This window comes from Hetaerina americana, unplaced genomic scaffold (assembly GCF_022747635.1).
Source record: "Hetaerina americana unplaced genomic scaffold, ioHetAmer1.1.p SCAF_22, whole genome shotgun sequence".
Taxonomy (NCBI): Eukaryota; Metazoa; Arthropoda; class Insecta; order Odonata; family Calopterygidae; genus Hetaerina; species Hetaerina americana.
Genome location: NW_027286786.1, coordinates 5,974,083 through 5,992,766, shown reverse-complemented (window position 1 = coordinate 5,992,766; position 18,684 = coordinate 5,974,083). Strand labels below are relative to the sequence as shown.

Genomic DNA, 18,684 nt, shown 5'->3' with positions numbered 1-18,684 from the left:
ATCATGCATATAAAATTCGGGAAATAGATGCCAGGACTAGCCGACTCAAGGACTCCTTCTTCCCACGGACAATACGGGATAGCAACTGTAGGATTATAGATAGTAAAAATTCCACTTGCCACCCTCAGTGTCTAAAAAATAATTAGTTCTACTTAAATGCATGCTCCTCCACTAACCTTATGTGTTTTGTTATAATAACCCATTCTTTCCGCATGATATCATTCGTGTTCTGTTCATCTGTTTTTAAGTTTCCCTTTCAGTCCCTCTTCCCTCCCGGCGGGGGGAAATTCCTGCTACCTGCAACGTTGGGTCGAATTCCCTTCCTTTTACTGTCTCTTTGGGGGGTTGAGTGTTTTGTGGTGCATTTTCATGTGGTAGTGATGTTTCACATTCTTGCTTGTTGTGTCCTGGCTTGCGTGTTTTAGGATGGCTTTCGTGCTGTATCCTGGGGTGCAGTTTTTTGTTGTTTTGCGGTGTATGTGTTTGCATGAGTATTGGATGGAGGGAGTTTTGCATGAGTGTGTGCGCTGCTGGGGTGTAATTTTCCGTGTTGTTTTTTGCATGTGGTATTTTTCGTTTTTACGGTTGGTGACCTAACACCCCCCGCCACACGCCCTTGCGGCGGCTTGCGGGGTATTATGTAGATGTAGATGTAGATGATAAATGGTAATAGTGCTACGACAGCGGTCGAAATAGTTTGCATGTATTTGGAGAAAATGAAGAAAGTCCCGACAAGAATATTGACCCACGAGACGGGGAATACAACAAGTACCACCTTAAGGCAAACCAGAACAACACTAAGGTATTGATTTCACGAGTGAGGAAAGTGAACTGCTCACTAAAGAGGAAAAATGGGAGCGTATCAAAAAAGGGAAATCGATAGCCGCAAAAGGAATTATAGGATGAGGACAAGGAAACCTTGGGTTACGGACGATATGACTAGGCGATAGATGAGAAGAAATGGTAGAATAGAAAGACCAAGCAGTCTCACACATGCGCAACCTGTGCGTATGTGTGAGACCTCCTATCAGGAATTCCTTCCCCCCCCCCCGGGCATCTTCGCGATATCCATGTCATACTGCGGGCGCACCCCGAGGAAGATCGCAGTGGTGGGGGGGGAGTGGGGGAAGAACTACTGCTACATTCTCATTTTTAATTTTTTTCGATTCATAAGTTAACTTATTTGCATCGTACGTAACAATCAGCCCTAAAATGGTATCAATAGGAAATGATCATTATGATACACCTTGAGGAAGTGCTACGCGTTTGTTTTCGAACCCTAATTCGGTGAGGGACTTAGCGCGAATCTTGCATTTGCTCATCCCTTGTCCGACACTCTTGAGCGCCTCGGTCCCGCCTTTGCCATGAATCCGATTTTTCGGTGGCCAAACCACCTTCCCCTTGGGAAAGAAGGAACTGAGGTGAAGGAGGGAAAGGGAAATCTCTCCCACCAATTCCCTACTCCTCGAGCACCTCCCGTAATATAGTTTATCTTCTGAAGTACCAACTTCTCCCTGCCTTCTATATTGGACTGTGCACAGCACACACAAATATTAGGATAAAAAACCACCGTGTCTCATACTAGAATTCTTCCCTGCTTGGGATGCTCTCCATCCCAAATCACGCCTCCGAACATAGCGTTCACTTTGATAAGTGCTATAGTGTCTCCATTCCAGTATCCCTACGACCCTCCAGCCAAACTCAAAACAATAGTACAGGCATACATCTGGCTCTTCGATTCCTTGATTGATCCAGGGTTTAACATCAGACACTAATCACCTCCATCTCCAGATATTTTCATCCTCCCTCCGCCCCCGAAACCTTCCATATCAATCCCACACTTCCAAACCTTCCCCTCCCAGACCTCTCCCCGCCTTCCCCTTCCATCCAGCGTCCTCCTCTCCACTTGAAACCTTCTTCCTCCTCAGTTCCTTCTTTCCCGTCCGTTCCTTTCTTCCTCGAAGATGGTTTGGCCATTGAAAATTTGGAATTGGTGTGAGTTTCATTATATATATATATATATATATATATATATATATATGGATCACGGATGATATAATTGCAAAGATGGATGAGCGGCGGAAATGGAAGAATGTAAATACAGAATTAGGCAAAATGAAGTACAAAGAATTGAACAATAAATTGAGGCGGGCAACAAATAAAGCAAAAGAAGCATGGTGGAAGACGCAGTGCTAGGATATGGAAAGTCTGCAGAGGAAGGGTGAAATCGGGACAGCAAAGTTAAATCTTTATTGGGAAGTAAGAAAGGAAGATCTATGCTAACAGTTAGAGATAAGGCGGGTAAGGTAATAGTTGACGCAGGAAAGATCCAAGAGAGATGGAAGGAGTATATAGAAGAACTGTATAGTAAAGAACTTAGACCAACAAAGTTAGACATTGAAAAAGAATATGACGTAGAATAAGACAGCTGAGGTCCAGGCATACTAGACAATGAGATAGAAAGGGCATTAAGGGAGATGAGGTTAAATAAGGCCGTGGGGGTGGACAACATTCCCGTGGAACTATTGAAATGTTAAGAAAAACGTGGGAGAAAGAGGCTATATGGACTGATTCGTCGTATTTAGGAGGAAGGAATCTGGCCGGAAGACTTTGTGAGATCAGTTTTAGTCCCTATTCCAAAAAAGGTAAAGACAACATCATGTGAGGACTACAGGACGATAAGTTTGGTATCCCACGCAGCTAAAGTTGTTCTCAGGATCTTAAACAAAAGGATAGTGTGTAGGGCAAATGATTACTTAGGGGATGATCAGTTTGGGTTTAGGAAGGGGAGAGGTACGCGTGATGGCATTGCAGTAATGAGATTATTAATCGAGAGGAACATAGAACACAACTAGTAGGTATTTGCCTGTTTCGTAGATTTCGAAAAAGCGTTTGATAGAGTGAATTGGGAAAAACTAATGAGTGTATTGCAGAAAATAGGAATAGATTGGAGGGATAGGAGGCTAATCCGCAACCTGTATACTCAGACTGCTCAGGTGCGGGTGGGAAACGGGGACTCCGGATGGGCAGTGTTAGGAAGAGGTGTAAGGCAGGGTTGCCCATTATCACCGTTGCTGTTCCACCTTTATACAGAGGAAATGATTAAAGAGGCATGGGAAGAACTGGAGGTAGGAATGAAGGTGGGCGGGGAATTCGTGAAATCAGTTAGGTTTGCTGATGACCAAGCTTTAGTTTGTCAGTCAGCCAAGGGGTTGCAAGCATTGCTTAGTTAATTGGAAATTCAGTGCGACAGGTTTGGGATGAAAATCAATATTAATAAAACAAAGGTTATGCGATTTTCTAGAAAGAAAAAGGCTAAGCTAAACATTAAAATAGGAGGGCAAAAACTAGAGCAGGTAGAACAGTTTACGTATCTCGGTAGTGTTTTGGACCAACACGGTCAAAGTAGTAGGGACGTAAGGAGAAGAATTGCGCTAGGCAAAGAGGCTTTCACAAGGAGGAGGGAGTTGATGACAGGGACGTCGAGTAAGGATATTAAGAAAAGACTCGTAAAAACTGTAATTTGGAGCGTAGCTATGTACGGCGCGGAAACGTGGTCATTGAAGCAGGAGGATAGACGTAGATTGGAGGCTTTTGAAATGTGGGTGTGGAGAAGAATGGAGAAGGTGAAATGGACAGAGAAGAAAACAAATGAGGAAGAACTTGGTATGGTGGGCGAAGAGAGGGGTTTGTTGGGAGAAATCCTTTGGAGGCAGGAAAAGTGGATGAAGGGGGTATTGACCGGCAGTGGGATGTTGAAGACTGTAATAGAGGGGAGAATGTTGGGCAAACGAGGAAAGGGAATGAACAGGATAGGGATGTTGGACGGGATGAAGGGAGGATGAAAGTACTCAGATACGAAGAGGGGCCTGATATAGAGGAGGATGATGGATTTTGTGTTTTCTTAGGAGTAGTTAAATGTTTTTTTGGTTGTTGTGTCCATCCAAAAACCTACCTTAACCGGTAGATTACCTTTAAAAAAATATACATATATATGTATATGCATATATACATATATATGTATATGTATGTATGTATATGTATATATGTATATGTATGTATGTATATGTATATATGTATATATATATATATATATATATATATATATATATATATATATATATATATATATATTCATCCTCGAAGTTTTTGAAAAAATGTGAATGGCAACGATTACTTTTGAGACCAATTGTTTATACTATAATTCATCAAAAATCTTGCCCCTGTAAAGGCTGAATGGAATTCGTCGTTTATTTCATCATAAGCTAGGCCTTCTCAGTTGGTATTATCGATCGATGGATGTGGGATAGATTCCCTGCCTACGCGAGTGCATTATTTCCCTTAGAATATCCCTAATTTTGAGGAGTACGGCGACCTTTTTTCGCCCGCGCCCTCTCCCTGATGCTCCTGGGACACTGCTGACCATACCTTCACCTCTTTCTCTCTCTCTCCCGCAGGTCTCGAGGCTCACTCCCAGGAACTGTCCAAGGACCTCTACTGGTTCTGAGTGCGGTCGGTGGGGGCGGCGGTGGTGGGAAGGGGCCGCAGCGGCCGGGAGTGAAACTGAACTGAAGGAGGGACCTCCCGTTTGGACTGGGAACGCGGGGTGACTGGAAGGAGGGGTGGCAGGAAACAGGGGCCGCCCCCTTGCCCTCTGGAATACGTCCCCCTGCTCCTGGGTCGAGTGGCTCCGAATCGGCGTCCGTTGGAGAAGAACTTCGCACGAGACGCCGGTCCCTCTTCCATCGGTGCATCCCTTCCCGCTTCGCTACCTTCAAGATTCCAAAGAGGTTGCAAATTCCTCTTCTCGCGTAAGGGAAAGCTCTTTCTTGCTCCTCACGAAAATTACGCCTCGTTCCCCCCGAAACCAATTAGCGGAATCACGCCGCGACCGGAAAGTGAATGTTTCCATTTCAAAGTTCAAAGTGGCTTCGTTTCGCCAGATCGAAGTGCCGCTCGGGCAGTGAGTGCCGATGGACACTGGACGCACCAAGCGCAACCACCACACTTCAGAGGCGATCTCCTATAACCCTCTCGTCGTGGGGAGCCTTCGGGATGGAAGGCGGCGACCCCCGGCTCGAAGGACCGGGTGGCCATGGGTCCCTCTCACTGTTCGTTGATTGCCCGACGGGAGACTTGGGGACTCCATGCTCAGTGCCCGGCCCTCGGTGCGGGACGCCACGGAACGCCCTCCGTTGTCGAGGACAACTGCGCAGAAGCGGCCGCTGAAGTCGTCGACGCGCACGCAACCAAGCGCCCCCCCTGAGGCGGACTGTGGACGATGGCCGCCCCCGACGAAGGAAGCGGATCTCCCAATCACCCGAAAGCGAAGATCCGGCCGCGTTGGACCTCGATTGAGTTTCGACCGCGGCGAGGGGGAAGGGGGTGTTGGACCCTGAAGTCATCGCCTCCACCCGAATGGAGCCCGCTGCGGAACGACTGGAGACGCGTCGGCTCCGTCGATCCTGAACAAGTGACCGCTCTCCTTAAAAGGGGAATTCGGACACAGCGACTTTATCCATATTACTCATCATATCCTTGTCCTGGAAATAAAATAATGAAGAACTTGTTGTGCGAGTGCCATATTGTTTCTTGTGAACTGCAACCAGATGCAACATGTAATCTCATTAAAAATATGCGAAAAAAGCACTCTTTTCATGGATTAACAATCTCGGAACCTGTAGAATTTTAGAACGTGGATCCAGATCACATTCTCCGTATTGGTAATTGAAAAGGAGCCATCCCACTCCTTTTTTGAAAACATTAGAGTTGCAGTCATCAGCTACCTAAATGTTATTTGTTTTGCGTAATAGGCAACCAAGCCTTACCAAAACCTATTGCCCCACTTAAACAAATACCTTATTAAGATTCGAATTTCTCGTACATTTATCTCGTTGAAACCAGAGAATATTTCGGAAAATTGGCCAAGGATCACGTCACGGCGGATGTGTAATCAACGGATGTTTTCTCTGCTTAAAAGCCAATATTGTAAGCCCCTATTTCAAGTGATTCTTAAATGATGATCGGTGTTCCTGGTGAAACGAAATCAATATTGTAGGAATTTAATGTATACTCATATCATATAAGTGTATAAAACCAAAGGTAATCCCGCTATATTATCACTAAAATTTGTTACTTACTAAAGATCCATAGCTAAGAAAAAATGCATACACATTTATCCATGTTCATTACACCATGCGCCTTCGACCATCAGAAGCATTGGTCTTTTTTGATGATTTTTCATGCTCTTCCATTAATACGCATCATGCATTCAATCGAATATTTCTTGCCGCAAATCCTAGCAGAAGTCGCTCCCGTGTGGAATATCTGTCACACCAGAGGACCTATAAAACGCGCGATCCTTCCCATCGATTCGCACCTAAAGGAAGGCCAATGTACATTATCAGCGGTGCCCTCCCTTTTCACCGGCCATTTAAACGGTAAGGGTCCAATGGCCCATATAGGGTCGCGCGAATAGCTCGTTGAATTTGGTGCTAGAGGCCGACGTACTTCATTTGAAACAGGTAAGTTTGATTGATTTTTAGGCTCATGACAAAATGATCCGGCTTTTCTGGACTTGAAATTTTGATAGCCATAAATACGTAACCATCCCGAAAAAAGATAATAAAAAAATACAAATAATAAATTAAATTTAAGATTCAAGCAAATGTTTACACTTGGGACACTTCATCGCATTGCTCTGCGAAGTCTTCCCATCGCCCGAGGTGGTCCAACATAATAAGCATATTTGACGTCGGATTACCCGAGCGTCTCCTCTTTGAGAGACGTGGCTGCAAACCAGCCAAATTAAATGTCCAAATCGCCAGTGGTGACTCGATACTGTGAATGATAAGTGATAAATAACTGATAAATGTGAGATGTTGATTAATGTAACACCCTTGACTTCAGTTGTAACGCAAAAATAAAGTGGGCTCGGAAAGAATGCGGAAAACCGGCGAATGCCTCCCGAGAGCATACGTGTATGAATTTTCAATGGACTCGTGAGGAATGCGAGATATTTCAGCGACAGATTTTTTTATGAATGATAGGCGCCACTGCTTCGAAGCGTACTCCATATTCATTGGGTGGCTCGCCAAAGAAAAACGAGACGGACGAGCATTAATCTGAGGCACAATAATTTTTAAAAGGATAATTCAACTATAATGCCCTTCTTTTCTTGGTTTTTGATTTCCAAATGGGAAACAAAATGTATCCTCGTGGTGTTACGGATACCGTAACGATCATTTATTACCTTTAGCTATAGCAAAACGAGTGTGGTTTTGTACGGCGCAGGAACATGGAGGGTCAATGAAGGGTGTTAGGCTTAGATTGGAGGCTTTTGAAATGTGGGTGTGAAGAAGGATGTAATAGGTCAATTGGGCAGAAATGAAAACAAATGAGGAAGTGCAGGTTGTGGTGAAAGGGGAGGAGAGGGGATTGTTGGGAGAAATCATAAGGGAGCAGGAGAAAGATGGATGCAAAGTATACTGATCGGCAGTGGGATGTTGATGAGTGTAATAGAGGGGAGAATGTTAGGCAAACGAGGAAAGGGAAGGAACAGGATAGGGATGTTGGACGTAATGAAGGGAGGAAGCAAGTACACAGAGATGAAGAGAGGCTTATTGAAGAATATGATTATGAGTTTTGTTTTGTTAGGAGATACATGGCAATTGCAATCGACTGCTTGGTAGGTTGTGTCCATAAAACCTATCTTACTCGATAGATGACCGATGATAATAATAACAAAAGTATAATTTGAGTAACTGCATACATTGGTACTTGGTTTCACCGTAAATTTGGTGAAATGTCCACCACAGCAGTCGGTGCTTATTGCTAGTAATTACTTATTTACCTACCAAAGAATTAGGTACCAATGTAGGCCAATTATTACGCAAGAAATACATAATTTGAAGAGTAAACTCAATTTCATACGTTCTAATTACAAGCACGGGTTTCATTCTTAATGAAGTTCAGTTAAGTCCCTGAGTTTGAATGAAAGTTTAGTGTGAAAGTAAAAGTTATTTGAAAATTTTAAAAGCGATCGACAAAATCAAATATTCATACCGATTAGCGACACAAGGTTCCTTTTAGGGTTACTGTCAAATATTGGGGTGCCTACACGTATTCAGTGAAAGTCCTGTGATAGTTCGCGATTTAAGGTTTACACCTTTGATATGTGTGTCACCAGGCTGACCTCTGAAAACGAGAAACGTGAGATTTTTCAGGGCCAGCAAGTGTATTTACTAAGAGATTCCTCTCGTATTTCCCAACAATTTCGACATAATTTATGGCTAACAATACAAACTCGTTCCAGCTCTACCTGAACATTTAAAAAAATAATCTTTCTTTTTACAATCCCGCGACCTTTCACTCTGCATACGGAGAAATGTATGTATATGGTAGTAGTGGGATGCCATTTAACGGTGAATTTAAAGCAAACGCTACTCAACAGATATTTTTGGATAAGAAAAGGAGATTTTCATTGCTTTCCACTGATAAGGAAATGGAAAAACCTAACATAAAATGTGCAAAAGGAAGAATAAAAATATGTTCGTTCCCACAGGGTAGAATTGCGTTGGCGCAGGGATTCAGGAGTTGCGTTGCGTTCCCACGGGGTAGAATTTGTTGATGCCAACTAGTATCGCCACAATGTAGGTAGGTTAGCATCACCCGGACTCCGCCATGTAGATGAAATATTATGGATATGGTCGGGAACTAAACGAATAATGAACATGTTTTAAACTCTGATAGAATCCCTCAATAAAAACATGAAGTTCATTTAAATGAAATAAGTTCAGATGATGATTCAGTCTAGCGAAAATAGTTGACTGCAATAAAGTCTATCCTGTAGAATCGCAAATTATTTTGACTCTTCCTTGAACACTACTATGGCATTCCGCTAAGTATCGGCCTCAAACCTCTCGCAAATTAACATAAAATACCCATCGTTTCGCAGTAGCTAATAAAATGATATGCAACTAAAACAATACAATGTGATTTATTGAAGGTACATAACCACTGATCCCTCGCAGCTCTTAATTCCTTGTGCATATTTTAACCGAGTGTTTCATAGTTCGCCCGGGAAATTAAAATGCAACGTCAGATAGCTCGAGTACAAAGGCGGGCCTTCAACAAAATGTAAAACATGCTGAAAGAGCAGAGCAGCAGTCCCAACGGATGGAACGGCTGGGACGAGCGACACGTGGAACGAATGCTCCCTCCGGCATTCATCGCTCTCATTCTCGGAAAGAGATCTATTCATGAGCAACAATGAGAAGAGGAAGTTAGTATTATTTTAAATAAAAGAGTCATGAAGACACTGCTCCGTCCGTAAGATATCACCTAACATGAAGAGGGACACAGTGTCGCCTCCGAAATATAATTCATGCAAATCGTAGATTTCGTTGCGGGACTACCGGCATTGATCGCCCTTGGAGTTAAGATTTAAGATTGAAGTGAAGTTAAAAACAACCGGTTTTTTTAACAGGCAAAATAATTGTAACTGCTTCTCGTAGGATAGCTGCTCCGGAAAGGCTCTTGACGCAGAAATTAAAGCTTCGAACATGAAGAATGTGTTATCCATCAATTAACGTAAACGTCCATCGAAAAATGTAATCTGGAATTACATATAGCCTGCCTCAATCGTCTCCCTCCCGAGTTCATAAGTTTGAGGAATTTGCCCCATCGCTGTCAATAGATGAACGGAATACGTGAGCTGGAGGTGTAGTCGGATGAGTGAAATGAAAGCCATTACAGGAAGCGTGAGAAATACTCGCGGGGCATTTATAAGGGGAGGACGGAAGGGCGAGTCGCAAGTTTTGAAGTTGCGTATCTTTGGAAACGTCCGCTTGCTTCTCCCGTTGGAATGCGGCCGGCCTGCAGCCGCTCCATCTTGGGAAAGGCCGCATCGAGCCATTGCGGAAATCTGGGACTCACCAATCATCAAAAGGACTGAGGATATTCCGTCTCCGAAATGAATGACTACGGCCATCGATTTGTGAGTGAATAGCGCCGTACCATTGACTAAAAATGAAGAAATTACATTCTGCTCGCAATTAGCTGGACCATACTCGGTAACCTATTGCACACATAGACAGCACAGATACCATTCCACATTTGGATTCGCCCACTGAACGACAACAATCAATCACTCTCTGCGCGTGACGCCCCCTGCTAACGGGGCTCCTCCACTGATGCACTTATTTCCCTTCTCGTTCATCACGTGTTCGGGGTACACGGCGATCGAACGTGAAGAAGACCTCCGAAATGGGAAGATTCTCCGCCGCGGAAGAAAGCTCGCATCTCGGGCCGGCCCTCCTTCCGCCGGAGCGTCAAATGGGAAGAGGGAGTTGCAGGCCACGAGGAGGACAACGATGACATTTCCAATTCCACCCGGGACTATGGATGACCGAGGGATGACCAGTAGGAGGATTGTTTGCATGCACAAAATCCGGACGCTGCCCAACCGACATTCCCAAACACGAATTCACGAGTAACTGCGATCGGATGCGAGCTGGATTGGAGAGAGCCGGATGAGATTCGTAAATGGCAAAACAGTGTCTCCAACTGTACCTTGAAATTATGGTGGAAACTTCGGCCAGGTAAATGATGAATATACACTGTTAATGAAGCCCTAAGTAGCAACCCTATGCAACACTGCACAAAGATACAAGCCCAATGAATTGAGGAAGTTATTTACATCAATTAGCATCACATTGGACCATGGTAGGGGATTTGACAGAAAATTAGGGGATAGCCTTTGGTAGGGGATTTGGCTGAGAATGATTCCATACTAAGCATCTATTAACTTCATTGTTATTTATTTTACCAAGGCGATACTATGAATTCGAAATATGAGAGTCATCTGATTAAATAGTCTTTAGAACCGGGACGAACAGGCTTACGTGATCTCAGTTATCACTACTTTCAAGTTTCAACTACCACTATTGTTTAAATTGCAGCTATCCCCTCTAAAGATCCCATCTTACGGCGGACTTCGGTAATGATTGTTTTGTTCCCTTATTTTTCGAAATAGTGTTGCCCACCTATCGATTCAACGACCGATCTCTCCAACCTTATGATCATGATCTCTTCTTCGTTTTATGAGAGAGCTTGCAGTCTGTTTATCACAATGAACAGCACAGTTGCAGTACAATATAGTACATTATTCATTCGCATATGTAATCATCACTAATCAAAACATACTAGTATATTCTCTTCCATCCACGAAAGAGATTTAGTCTCAAACTGACCCTCTAATACGTTAGTGATTCCCGAATAAGTTCTTCCAACGATCTAAATAATACTACACTAGTATTTATTTCTCCAAATTAAAACAATATAAAACAAAGACGATTGTCTAACTTCACAAGAACCTGCTGCACCTAAGTGCACCGGGAGTATTTCGCACTGGCTGTAGCTTCCGATTTCAGGCGGACGACAAGGGCCGAGAGAGCGTCTGAGCGACTGGAGTGGCTCAGCCTATGCCGCTGGGCGACCGCGGCGCGGTTAAGTAAGCGTGCAGGGGGATGGCAAGGTTTGAGGTTATTTTCCGGGTGGAGCGGTGACAAGTTGAATGCTTACTGTATGACTCATTGAAGGCTTTTTCGCCTTACTGAGGTTTCAGACAGTAGACGAGAAGTCAATTCAACTGTAATGAAGCAAACACGAGGAATCATTTGTTTTCCACGATTTGAAGCAGAAATATCGTTCACCGCCAAATCCACTATTTAATCTGACCACAAGCCAAAGAAACAGCCAAGTGGTAGATTCACAATTTCCTAAAGAGCATGAAATGGGTTACTGACGGAATAAAGGGTTACGGTTGGGTGTCGTCAGAGATATTCATATTTGTGGTCATGATATCGAATCATGTAATGAAACAAGATTGATGCTTTGGAAGAAATGAAAGGTAATTTGGGAAGGCAGGAGTGCTATTTGAAAATTGCACGTTATATTTCGAAGCAAAAGCATTAAACGAATTAAATGAAGAATATGAAGCTTGAGCTACGACCCCCTAAGTAATTACTGAAATTTAAACTATAAATGCCCAAAAAATTACTACAGGGCATACGTTGCGACAAACTGTTTTTACTGACCTGACGCGTCTGAGTGGCCACCTTCTCCCTGGGACGCCGTCGTCAGCCGGGGCCGACTCCAGGGCCTCAGGGCTACGTCAGGGCCGAGCTAACACGACTTCCTAAAACATCCAACTTCGATGAAGAGTTGAAAGTGTTAGGTGGAGAGGGAGGTGTACACCCCACCATCACCCAAGAGCGTCTATATACTTACTGCAATCGAAATGACATTATTGAAATGCAGTATCTTTGCGGCGCCTCCTCCTAACTATCTTCAACCTCTCGCTCGCCCTGCAACAACAGATTCCGCTTCCGATTGCGGTTTCTGGAAGAACTATGCTAGGGATGGGGCGAGGGTTTGGAGCGTGTCCTCCCCGGAGTGTGCTGCTCATCTGCTCCGCGCCCAAACCGAGGTTGTGTCCGATGGGTGCGGACGTTCCCCGCTAAGTGATGACGTTCGACCACCATCGCATGCAGTTCGAGCGACAAGGGACCGGGAGGCAAGCCAGAAGGGAGAAAAGAAAAAAGCGGTGCGCTGTTCGTGTTTTGTCATGTGCAGTTCATCATCGCCCTGTAGAATGCATTTGTTTCCCCCATTGAAATTTGTATAAATGCCCTCGACCGTCGACCTCGTGTACTGGACAACGATATCCATGTAACATCGGGGATAGAGATATTGCGGTGACCAGAGTACTGGCTTCCGACGCCGAGGGCCCGAGTTCGGACCCTGGAGACGGCAGATACAGGTTTCGTCCGGAAAATAAGTGTACTGAGCTCAGGAAAAAAAAATTATTACACTTTTACATATCTTAAGCTAATATTCCTCAAAATAGAACCCTTGTGAGTCGATACACTTGTTCCAGCGGCGTTCCCATTCCTGGAACGCTCCCGCGAAGGCATCATCGGGAACCTCTCGAAGACTCGTCGTCAAGGCCTCTTCTCTGCCCTCCACGAACATCTTGTGCCACCGAAAGATCATGTTTCTGGACATGGCTGACTCCCCGTAAGCCTGGTTAATCATACCGACAGTTTCGGTAGACGATTTCCCAAGCTTTACCGCAAATTTGATGGAATAACGCTGCTCCAAAAACTTCGGCATCGCGTTCCGTGACGTGGGTCGAAGCGTGGAGGTTCGCGTTAACAGAGCTTCTCACTACACCACAGCTCAGAGCCGACTGCCTTTTTCAGCGTCGCTTGCCAACATACCCCCCTCCAATCGCAGCCCGTCAGAGCGGCGCGCCCAGCCCAGGAGTCAGTACACTTATTTTCCGGACGAACCCTGTATATTTATTCGTATCCCTGCTTGGGGTGCCAAGTGGAGAGAGTACTTCGTGTGGCGAACGCAGTCCGTCGGATGGGACGTTAACGTTTGGTACCCCTGGGATGTCTTTCCGTACGGGTAAGCCAATTACCGACGCCGGGTTTCTCTCCACTCTTCATCCTCCAGTCCCTAAGACCCCACGAATCCTCCAGTCCCTAACACCCCACCCCTACCTTTATTACCCATCTATCCCTTCTGGCGAAACTAACCTCCGCTGTCGGTCGTCTCCTCTAAATAACTACTACCACTTATAATATAATATTATAGGTACATTCAAATGTCACAATTTATGTTTAAAAAAATGAAGTCTACCAAACGGTTCCAAGAACGCAACAGTTGTGGAACCGAAGAAAGTTGAGTAAAATAAATTAAAGATTTATGCCTAGATCAATTTATGACCTGAATATCAGAATTTTGTGTAATAGTTATCATTGGTATTCTCAGGGTAAAGATAGGTTTTCGGTGGACTGTGGCCACTCAACTGAACAACGACACATTCACTTCTACATCTCTGAACAAAACACAACCTGACATGACAACATAGCCAAGCCTCGATCCAAATTAAAAAAAGATATCTGTTTGTGTTGTTTGACAATTTTTCAAAATTCGTCCAAGTGAATTCAAGGCAATGCACCAATGGTCAATGCAATTAATTTTTTATCCTCACTCTGTCGTGCGAACGATGACGTTGATTGTACTCGGCAAACAACTCGCCCGTGACAGGTTGACTAAAGCAGAAGCGGGCGTGAGGGCACGCCATCCGCTGAAGAATTCAATGACGGCGGCGCCGAGTGATTCACTCCAACCAAATTATAAATATTAAGCGAGCGACCCACAATAAGGCCATTTAAAAATAAGCGGGTCGATGAAACATCACCGTCGACATTCTAAGCAAGTCCTCATCTTACTCACTCGATTGCTGACCGAACTCCAATTCAATCGAAGCCCATCCGGAGCTTTCCTCCGGAATGCAAGTCCTCGCCCCACGCGGCCGTGCCCGGCATTTCGAGTCGGCTCGCGGGAGAGATCGATGGGGGCGGAAGGGTCGATGGGAAGGCCCACCACGGGTCCGTTCGTTGCGAGCGCCTAGCGGAGGCGCTCGCGGAGTGCTCGCTCGCTGTCATCGCCCGTGCAGTATCTCGGGGGTGGAATCTCATCGATGAGTCGTCACGCGATGGGGGAAGTTAAGCAGGAAAGGGGGTTGGAGTGGCACGCGTGAGCCATTCAAGTGGGACAGTGCCCCGGCGTCACTTGGCCATGGTTATGGATTTCCACGTTAGCAAAGAGTAAACAATCAAGTCAATTAACCCGCACCAATTAGAAGTAAGCGACCAGGGTTTCTGCACATTGTGTGTCATTACCCTTGGTGGATGTTGATCAAGGATGTTGACACAGGGTGTCGAAATCATGGTCGGTTTTATTTAATTAATCGGGACTGTGTTGTCCCGTTTTTCGATTTGCAATGACATGGTCAGGGGCGTTGGCCGATGCCCGGTTGGGGCGGCGGGTCAAAGCGTCGAACGGTGGATCCCAAGTGAAGAATGCATTTCGTGGAATAAGCAGATCATGCTGAGAGAGGGGGCATTTTCGTCCACTTGGGGGCGGATGGGAGCGGAAGCAGCCCCTCTCCCTTCTCCTCCCGCCCCCTCTTGCGGGCCCCCGTGTCCCGCCCTCTTGTCCGGCCAAGGGGCAATACCACCACTTAATGTTACCAGTTGCAAGTCTCGGCCGGATTATCCCGGAAGGACCTTACATATGCTAGGAACACCGCAGCGAAGGAGTGATGCACCGAAGGAGGGGGGGGGGCTGTAGCCATCGAGGGTGGATGTGGGGGGATGGCCCCCCCGCCCCCCTTCCCTTCTTCCATTCGAGGCCGCTCACGGAGAAGACACCGTGCGGTCGAATCGACGAGGTATCAAACAAACTTCGCCATTTGCTGGTGCATTGCGACGAGACTACGGAAGACGAAACACAAGACAACATAAATATGCACGTTCAAAATCCATTGCACTTTCCTAGTGCCTCTGGTTTCCTCCCTAGCACTAATTATGCTCGTTCCATGGAGAGTGTTTGTGTCTTGTTAGCGGTCACTAAGTGACGTCAGTAAATGCAAAACAATGGTTTCGTGTGTATTTAGCGAATGCCGCCCACTCCTCTCGGCAGAAATGAAACAATTGCCACTCGATCTACGTCGCCAGCGGCAACGTCGATACATTTTATAAGCAATCGATTAGTGGGCGACTCCCGAGTTGGGTGTGTATTACCATCGGGGGGATGGGGGCGTATGAAGTGATGAAATCAATCGGCTCTGAGAATGGCAATCGCACTCCATGGTGTTGAAGGGTGAGGATGAAGACAAGTTTGATGAAAATGAAACTTAAGAGGGTCTAAAACTATCAGTGGTGTGTGGCGCATATCAATGTACAGGAATAATTTACATGAATTTTTCTTCTCGGCAAGTTGATCGATAAAATATGAAAATAAATATTCGAATGTCAAATATAGTTATTGAAGGCTTTACGCTGTGGTTCTGCACGTATTCCAATAGAGGGAATATAAGTTGATTACTCTGTTTTCTTGAACTCATATTATTTGAAGGAACATGATTAAATGTAAAAACTGATTCTTCAACTGAAATGAAAAAAGAATGAAGAGCGGAACTGTTCGTTCTAGAAATAAGTAGACTGAAAACCGATATGAATAAAAATTTCAAAATAATGAAAATGAGCGATAAATGTACCTCGATCTCGCATCGGATAATCCGGAAACAAATGCCATCGATCGCCTTTTTCGCTCGCGTCCCGGGAGGCCGTCTGGGGTCACATTTGGACCTCAAATGAATTGACCGACAACTTCATCGCTTGATAACAGAGGGCGATTTAATGCAACGGATGCACATGTGGTGTGGGTTTCTCGGAAACCCACACTATCGGTTAACTCTCCCAAGGAGTGCCCCCTAGCATACCAGACAATATATGGTGATATAGTGCGGGTTTCTCGGAAACCAAGGCAAGACAAGGTCCGGTACCCAATTCCCTTGTTGCTGCTATGTAGCTACTTTGAAGTCCCTCCCCCATAAGGCGCGATGCTATATAAAGCGAGACGCTCCTGGAGAAGGGACGACAGAGATTTTCAAATAACACATTCGTTAACTTCAAGAAAACCACAAGAACGCTCCAGCCAGACAATCAACGGGTGGTATAGCCCAGGTCGCAAGGCACCCGGGAGGAGTGGCTAACTCAGAACCACTTTCTCACTCTCGGGTGGCGCTCTGCGCCTCATCTATTATTAAATCGGTCGCCTCATTTCGGCTATCCGGTAAAGCGCCCCCTGGGTGCATTGCACTTGCCGGTGAACCGGGTGGGTCCCCACGCTAGGGTTCCCCCTAAAATTACTGTTAAAAAAAAAAAAAAGGGTGACAATAAATCTCAACCGTATGAGCGCGCGAAAGTTCACATAGCCCAGTCCGGGCTATCGTACCATTTCGGAGCATCACTGCGCTCGACGAAGTAAGCCCGAAATGGCAGATTCGTCCTCTCCGGCGGGGACAAATACATCAAAAAACGACACTCACCAGACATCTACAGCCCTGCCACTACAAGGTATGTTTAGGCCAATATACACCTTTGGTCTGACACCACCACTTACAAAAACCGCGGACGCAAATCCAATATCGGCAGAAAAAACCATGGCGGGACTCGACCAACAACCAGCAATCAGTGTTTCGGGGCCTCCGACGGGAACCGAAAGCAGGCCTTTCAAACTCACTAACCTCTCTACACCTTCTCCTGCAGCAGCTGCAGCTATAGCAGCACTCCGTAGGCGGAAGGTAGTTAACAAAAACGCAGGAGAAGCGGACAAAGACAAATTAGCCGTCGCTAATTCCGCCGTTGGCGACGACCATCAACTCGCAAATACAAATGCGTCCACCTCTTCAGCGGGGACTACTCACACCCTCCCTCTCGTCGTAAACCAAATCACGGGCCAACAAACGCAAACACCGCATGGCCAGGGAGACGACGGCTTCACTGTCGTCTCTAGAAAAAAGGGAACTCCCATGAAAAGACGCCGGGTCATTCCCTCCCCCGACATCCCACAAAGTAATAGGTTTTCTACCATTGAAAACACGACTGAAGTAATGGAGACTCAGCCGTCAACTCCAAAATCCCCGAGGATCCCAGCCATAACAGTACACAATGTCAAAGGGTGGGTTGATTTGGCGAATGAGCTCACAAAAAATCTGCTAACCCCCCCTAAATGTGTCCTCAGAGGTCTAAACACTGTATTAATATCCTGCAGTAGTGTAGAGGACTACCTCAAAACAAAAAATATTCTCAAGGTCAGGGAAATGGAATTTACCTCCTATCAGCTACCAGCTGATAGGCTGAGAGAGTACTGCATTAGGAATCTGGTGGGAGACGTTCCCGCAAAAGAACTAGAGGCCGAACTAGTCAGGCTGGGATTCTCGATCAAAAGTGTTGTCCAACTAACAACAACTAAGCCCTCATATAACGAAAGGGAAAGGGGAATACTCACTGGTACCAAAAGGTTGGTACCAGTGTATCATGTCATTTTGACAAATGACTCCCAACCAGGTGACCTCTTGAAAGTAGAGTACCTAATGGCCATGCGGATGAATATAACAAAATTCACCAAACCTAAGGGCGTAATACAGTGCCACAAATGCCAGGGCTTCGGGCACACCAAAAATTACTGCAACATTCGGCCCCGTTGTGTTAAGTGTGCCGGACCACACTTAACTACCGAATGTGAGAAGAAAGACCGCTCCACGCCCGCGAGGTGCGTTAATTGCGAAATGGACCACCCAGCCAATTATCGCGGTTGCCCCGTTTACAAATGGGAAAACCAACGACGATTGGCGCGTGAAAAGCGCGACACAACTTCCCGAGGATCAGCCCAAGGGAAAACATTCACACCTGCCCCGGTTCCTGCAGGGAATGCCTGGGCAGCCCGTGCTCAAGGTCCTTTGCAGGACCAAACATCTTTTGCTGCCACTACCCCATTTCCTTCCTTACCTCCACCTAGAATCCCTCCTCCCCACGTGATCAACCCCCTATTGCCCGGCGGCGCTATTCCCCTTTCCTCTTCTTCTTCTTCAAATCACCTACCAAACATTCCTGCCTCAAATTCCGCACACAATGAACAGTCACTGTTTGGATACTTTATGTCCATGCACCACCAGCTAAGTCTCTTAAAGACAAAAACGGAGAAGAAAATCTTTATGCTCCAGCAATTATGCGAGTTGCACGAGCTTAATGACTAGTA

At 45.6% G+C, this 18,684-nt stretch overlaps 1 protein-coding gene across 1 annotated transcript in view; it reads left to right on the top strand.

The window, feature by feature from the left end:
* The window catches only part of LOC139689317 (protein vestigial-like), a 160,752-nt gene extending 155,096 nt beyond the window's left edge, over window positions 1-5,656 (top strand). The window contains exon 4 of the mRNA XM_071586396.1: window positions 4,458-5,656. Within this exon, the coding sequence (XP_071442497.1) occupies window positions 4,458-4,507 (50 nt within the window). The 3' untranslated portion in view covers window positions 4,508-5,656. The remainder of the gene's footprint in view (window positions 1-4,457) is intronic.
* The last annotated feature ends 13,028 nt before the right edge of the window (window positions 5,657-18,684 follow it).